Source organism: Endocarpon pusillum, assembly GCF_000464535.1.
Source record: "Endocarpon pusillum Z07020 unplaced genomic scaffold scaffold2216, whole genome shotgun sequence".
In the NCBI taxonomy this organism is placed as follows: Eukaryota; Fungi; Ascomycota; class Eurotiomycetes; order Verrucariales; family Verrucariaceae; genus Endocarpon; species Endocarpon pusillum.
Window position 1 is genome coordinate 7,810 of NW_006916160.1, and position 6,616 is coordinate 14,425.

At 47.3% G+C, this 6,616-nt stretch overlaps 2 protein-coding genes across 2 annotated transcripts; one reads left to right on the plus strand and one right to left on the minus strand.

Annotated features, from left to right (window-relative positions):
* Positions 1-413: 413 nt before the first annotated feature.
* Positions 414-1,291, plus strand: EPUS_09360 (uncharacterized protein; the record flags this gene model as incomplete). Its single annotated transcript, XM_007803391.1, has 2 exons — positions 414-544; positions 637-1,291. The coding sequence occupies 2 exons, from the start codon at positions 414-416 to the stop codon at positions 1,289-1,291; spliced, it is 786 nt and encodes a 261-aa protein (XP_007801582.1).
* A 261-nt stretch (positions 1,292-1,552) lies between these two features.
* Positions 1,553-2,732, minus strand: EPUS_09361 (Mannan polymerase complexes subunit MNN9; the record flags this gene model as incomplete). The annotated part of the gene is made up of 2 exons (XM_007803392.1): positions 1,553-1,573; positions 1,626-2,732. 2 exons carry the CDS (start codon positions 2,730-2,732, stop codon positions 1,553-1,555), a joined length of 1,128 nt encoding a protein of 375 aa, XP_007801583.1.
* Between the last annotated feature and the right edge of the window lie 3,884 nt (positions 2,733-6,616).

Below are 6,616 nucleotides of genomic sequence, written 5' to 3' on the forward strand. Positions count from 1 at the left end.
CTCTGAGTCCATTTGGAGCTATATTGGTGGAGCTATAGCTGTTCGAAATATGAGGATGCCTGCGCGTTGGTGTGCAGAAATTGGCCCGGTAAGTGGGGTGGCCCGCCAAGTGGTAGTGTACGTTAGTATGTAGTTAAGCCTGGTAAAACCAGAAAGCAGTCCGTTTCCCTTTAAGTTGTCCTGGCGTTCAAGTTCACAGCCGAGGCCAAGCTAGATATGTACCAATCGATCCCGGTGCCCAATGCTCCCCCAAAAAAAACAATCCAAAAATTCTACCTCGTTTCCACCCACCAAACCATTGACTCACTCACTCACTCAACAGTCTTGTTCTCCCGCTATCCACCCTCCGGCACTCTTCCCCCCCACTCCATCCCTCCCACACCTCCTACATCCCCCTTCCAGACCTCCAAAACATGGGCCGAGAGCGACAAAAAGCCAAGAAGCGGTCCTCCATCCCGAAAACCAAACCCAGCCTCCGCGGCCGCACCAAACACGGCAAGAAGAAAGTCAATTTCCTAGGAAATGCCGTGGTCGCTGAGAATTGGTATGCCAATGGTGCCCCGTCTTTGCCTCTCTCTCTCTCTTTATCACATCTGGCAGACTTGAAGCTGAAGTAGGACGGACGGTATGATTTAGGGATCGCGACCTCACTCTTCTGCAGAACTACCAGAGGTTGGGCCTCACGTCGAGACTGCGTGCTGCGACTGGGGGCGTGGAGAAGAAGGTGAAGCGTGCGGGGCCTGGTGTTGTAGGTAGTGGAGATGGGGGTGAGGAGGAGGAGGTGGATAAGTTGGCGATGCCGGGGAGGAAGAGGACTACGAAGCTCGTGCCGGGAGAGGTTAGAGTAGAGAGGGATCCGGAGACGGGGAGGATATTGCGGGTCATACGCCCGGAGTCTGGATCAGATGGCTTGGATGAGAGGCATAAGCGGAAGAGATTGGATGATCCGCTGAATTCGGATTCTGGGTGCGAGAATGAAGACGCCGCGACTGCAGACCCTACCCGGGCGAGGAGGAGAGAACCAGCTACAGATGTGGTTGCGGCGCTGGAAGCACAGGCTGCCGAAGAGGCTGTACAGTTGGCGAAGAGGAAACGGCCGCGGCAGCAGAGTAAGAGGGAAGAGGAGTGGATTGCGACCTTGGTGGCGAAGTATGGAGATAATACTGGGGCTATGGCGAGGGATAGGAGGCTGAATCCGATGCAGCAGACAGAGGCGGATATCGGGAGGAGGGTTATGAAATGGAGGGATAGGAGGGAGGAGGGCTCTTTGGTAGAAGCCATAGTAGTTTGATTCACAACGCTGTCGACAACCAAGAGTTGACAAGCACACACGTCTCTGAAAGGAGGTTAGGAAGCCGAAATGAGCAGCCTTCTTGGCTAACACAATGCTCCTGAACTGGCTATGCTGTGCTGTTTCGCCAGACATGTCAACCCAACGCCAATCTTATGCACATATCCCAATTCTCTACGTTCGCTCCACTCATAAAATGATCAAAAAGGGACTCTTTTTATGCCGGATAAGAGCCACATAGCACCAGGGAGCACTGTAGCTCTACTCATTGTAATGATACACCTGCACGATTTGTTAGAAGCCTTTCAATTATAACCCAGCGTAAGGCACTCACGAAATAATTCGGCAAACCCCAGCTCTCCCAACCCAATCTCCTGGCCATCTTTGCGAATCCTTCCGTTTCCACCAGATGATAGAAGGGGAACGGCGGGAACATAGCTCCGTCCCGGTGTACCTCAGCCTTAACCATCAAAGCTGTTCCTCCCACACCGTCGAGCGGCATGATCTTTCGCTGATCACTTCGGCTATCTGTATCTCCCAGATGTGCCATTAGTGTACGATACGTGGCCATCTCTGAGTATCCCTCCAGCAGAATCTCATCTGGTCCCATCTTTGCTGCAAGCTCTTGTGCTGTATCGCTGTCTCGCCATGAATTGTAGTCATAAGGTCTGACCTCTTCGGCATTGGTGTCGGTGTTGTAGAAACGTTGGAAGCAGTTAGGTACGATTATTGGCTTGTCGAATGATGTGAGGTCTTGTATCAGCCCCGGAGGGGTCTCGATTATGTCGCTGTCAAGCCATAGGACCCACGAGGTATGAGGACCCAGGGTTGTGAAAAGGAGCGAATTCCGAGCTCGCGCCATCGATGTCCGCCGTATTTTCTGGTTTTCCATCTTGTGGCGTTCAGCTTCGCTCTGGGAAGTCAGCGGTGGTTCGAAGTCTTGTCGAATAATTGTGATGCTTTGAAATCGGTCTGATTCAGGTCCTGATTGAGTCTTGGCAATGGCTCTCTGAAGCTCTGTTGTCGCCTTGTTGCCATCCGTGGTTTTTGGTATGATGAAGCCTAGCGAGATATACTCGTGTGGATAAGTGAATTTGAGAATATTGTCCCAGTATTCTTGGTAGAACTTGGTTGTAGGGGTTAGGATGAGGATTCGTTCTTTATTGGCTATGGGATTCGCAGTCGACGTAAGGTTATTCAGTTGGTAATGAACGACGGGAGGAGGTGAGCGTCGTCCATTGGGATTTGACGATTTGCGAAAGGCGGACGTTGGTGGTGATAGAGGGTTGGCAGCGGCTGCATCGGATATCCTCTGTCGGGTTGCTACGGACTCTGGATCTGAGGAGGGTGTGAAGATGAAAAGTAGAACCCCGACAAATAGTACGAAGGCCAGCAGGGTTGTGATGCCCCCTCGTCCGCGAGACATGCGTTTGATGGCCATGATGTGAGCTGTTCTCAAGATCTTCGCCTAGCCCGCGTCCGCAACGAAATCATGGTGAGGAAGCACACGAACAGAAAGACGCGCAATAAGAAACTGACGTAGCAAGGACAGTTGTGTTGCTGGGCTTATTACGCAGTAAGGAGTGTATCTTGTAGTGATTCGCCTTGTAATGTCTGGACTTTCTGTCAGCGTACCGGGCTGAAACAAGAAGTTCTGTCTGCAGGTGCACGGCCCCCTTGGATTTATGGTAACTATTATCTCGCTTGCATTTGATTGACTTTGTCCAGCCTGCAAGTAACGATACTTAACGAATACGAACGTCAAGGCGGACTACTTGTGTCTGCAACCTGAATCGAGGTTGGTCTACAACTATGCAAACTAAATAGCTTCCTGTGCGTTGTGCAACAAGCACCTGCGGTCTCGACACCCTCAAACATTAAATTGTTGCTGCAGCAAAAATCGATCGACCATGCCTGTTGCTGTATGCGTCTTACTTGCAAGGGCAATGCTTACAGCACCTGGAGCTTGCCGAGCAGGCAGGGCCCCGCTGTAATCATGCAAAGGACGAAAGAAGGATGTGAGGATGAGACATATGTTGCGAGAAGAGCAAGACAAGACTCAAACGAGTCCTTTCCTCCTTACATGACATCGACTTGAGTTGCTCACCACCAAAGCAGACAAGAGATTGTTGAGGCACTGATCTTGCTGCCTTGATTCTATGTTCTCAAGCTGTATACATGAGTTCATCTTGGCTTCTCCGACTAAGACTGTATGTCACGCCAGGTACTGACGCTCTACACCACGAGAAGGTGTGAACTCGGCGCAAAGCACACGGTAGCAAGCTCTTGCTACCATGCGGTCGAGGTGCCTGACGAACTTGCCATGCAGACTTCCTTCGACCTCATAGCTCAGTGTGACCGCCTTTTTACCTCCGCTAGCTATGCCAACTATTGCTTTGCTGTCATGACTAGGAGCAGACTGGTGGTTGGCCGAATATTATTTGCAAGGCATTGCCCCTCTATGGATCTAGGCACTCACCTGAGCCAAGGAGGGTGCCAATGCGTGAAATGGTATTGATGCGCTTCTGCATCAATGGTTGTGACTGTCAGCTTCTTTTCTATATACCAAGTTCTGAGATCTCCAGGCGAGAAACGGCAACTTGATTCTGGTTGGAATGAGGCTTTCCTCTGATGGAAGGTTGGTGCAGGCTCTGGGCATGTAGTCCCGATTGCTTCTGGAGATGATTTGGGTATTTCTCTTCCATCCTACTTTGACCGATTCGGCTCCAGTGTCAGGTGCTTGAGACTTGAAATTTGCTTGTGCCTCCGCACGGGAGTCTCGACCTGAGTACTCGAACGCCTGACATCTCAATGGTTGATTTTGCTGCTGGCACACCTGACTCTCTTGGAGTGACCAGACTGCTAGATTCCCATTCTTGTTGCATTTGGTTCCGGCTCAACACTCTCCACCGAAGGTGTGCCTGCAATCCAGTCTATATTCGTGGTCCCGGCGCAACACTCGATTCGGCTCTCCACAAGCCTAAGACCGTTGTTCTTTGTCCTACCTCAATGCGTTGGATTACTCCGAGCGAGGAAGAAACACGAGGCCTTACTTGAAGTCATTGTGTTTTGCTTATGCACCCTAACTTCTCTGCTGCTCCTTCCTCGGTCGGGTTTATTGATCGACTAGATCGAACCATTTGTGAGACATGCTCACATTCTCGACTTCACCAGCCGACACTTCGTACAGTGTTGTATGATTTGTAGGTAGGTCAAGAAGATCAAGCCCGACAGCATTGAGAGATAAATCACCAGTAGGACTGCTAGGATTCACTCATTTAGAGCATCTTCATCTAAGGCACGCCGTCATATCGCAAGCAAGTCTGCCCGCCACGTTGTTGTGCCGACTCAGACAAGATGCAGATCTGAATAGCAAAGCCCTTGGCAGTGTTCGTTTTCTTGGTACTCCGTAGATCAATTATGTAGCGATCGCCGCTACCTCCACCCTTTACACTGATGCCAGACGCGTGACAACACTCCTAATCGACAACTTTTGTTCGTGCTGGCCTTTGTGGCGGATCGGAAGCTCATGAATCAAAACCTATACAAACATCCCTGATCGATACCTCTGGTCCATGTGGCTTTTTTTGACAGTTCGTCGGTCAGCTCGTAATCAATTCTACACTAGAAATCTCGTGCTCGAGTGTAGGGTAGTTGTGAACATTTTCCGGGTCATCTCCTTTGCAGCAAATGTTTCTTTTTGGATGGATCGGTCTAGCTCACAATGCTCTCCGCCCAGCACATTCTGTGATGTCCAAGTCAGATACATCGTAACTTTCGCGGATCTATACCCTTATTTTCTTTTCTTGGCGGACCGAAGCTTGGCGCCAAAATTTATGGCAGTTAAGGATTCTGCATTTCTATCTACCCCCCTCTAATAGGGTATGGCCTTCCCAAAACGCTCTTGCAAACAAGTTACTCTATCTGGCATGGTAGAGATGGCATTATTGATTTCCTCAATGGTGATTTTATCCCATTCCTCTTGGATAGCAGCCTTCAGCGCCTCAGTTTGGAAGATGACCCCCCTAGACTTCAAACGCTGCTTTATTATCCTCCAAATAGTCTTAATAGAATTGAGATCTGGCGAATTAGAAGGCTAAGCTTGCTATTTGATGTTAAGCTTGATTTTTGCTTGCTTAACCTTGTTATTAGCAACACCCTTTGTGCTATGTGATCCATCATTATCTTTGATCAGAATAAGATTTTCGTCCTATTCTAGAGCAACAACCTCCTCTAAAATCTTGATATAATTAGCTTAGATAAGTCGCCCGCCTTTCCCTGTGCCTATGTAGAAGTAAGGGGTGTCCTTAAAGGTCTAGCTAATAATTATATAGATATAGATAATCTAATTTTTGTGCTTAAGTTTATATTAGGTTTTTAAAAGCTTTTCTTAATTTTCCTAGCTATAATAATAATAAACTAGGGCCTATTATTAAAGGCTAGTAGTAAAATAAGACTTATTATATTATTAATACTTTTTAAAATCTTTTAGGTTATAATAATAGTACTTAAATACCTAAAAATTATATACTTTAATTCAGTATATTAGTAGCTATTTCTTTTATAATATATAATATATTTTTATATTAGAATTAGTTATATTTCTCTTTAAATTATATATTTAAAGTCTTTAGCTAGACTAATAATCTGTGCTACCTTAAAGTAGCTTAATAATATAAAGCCAAAATTTGTATCTTTAACTATCTGTTACAGCATGTAAACACGCCAAGCACAAACAGGCACTACAGGATTGCCTAGCGCTCTGCAAAGAAGCTATAACATGCTTGGACAAGCCTAAGGACCCTGAACTGCTTACAAGGTTGGTACCTCCTGACGTAGTGTTCAGAAGTGCTCAAGCATGAGCACTTAGGAACAATGCTTGAGGACGTCTCCGCATAAGCAACGCTCAAGGACGTCTCCGCACAAGCAATGCTATAAGGTGTTCTGTCGTGAGCACTCATGAGCACGAATCTTCTAGCCTATATAAACACGCTCATTTCCCAGGTAGTTTCATAGTCTTCGTAGTCAACTCATGTTATCAGCTCATACCTAAGTTGAAGACATCCTAGTATTGTTCACTGCACTTCCTGTTCTACCTAACCAACCCACTTGGACCCAGCTTCTAGTTGAGACTTGTCTTAACCAGTTGAGCCCTAACACTACCTTAATTGCTTCACACTAATAAGGAGCAAGAACTAGTTTCCGGCCGTGATTATACACCCTCTCGCTATAGCGCGCAGTTCCTTCTTTAATAACTTGATAGCCAGTTTGATTAGCTACATTATGTATCTTAAATAGCTGCGTACGAGGTAATTTGCTAGCTGT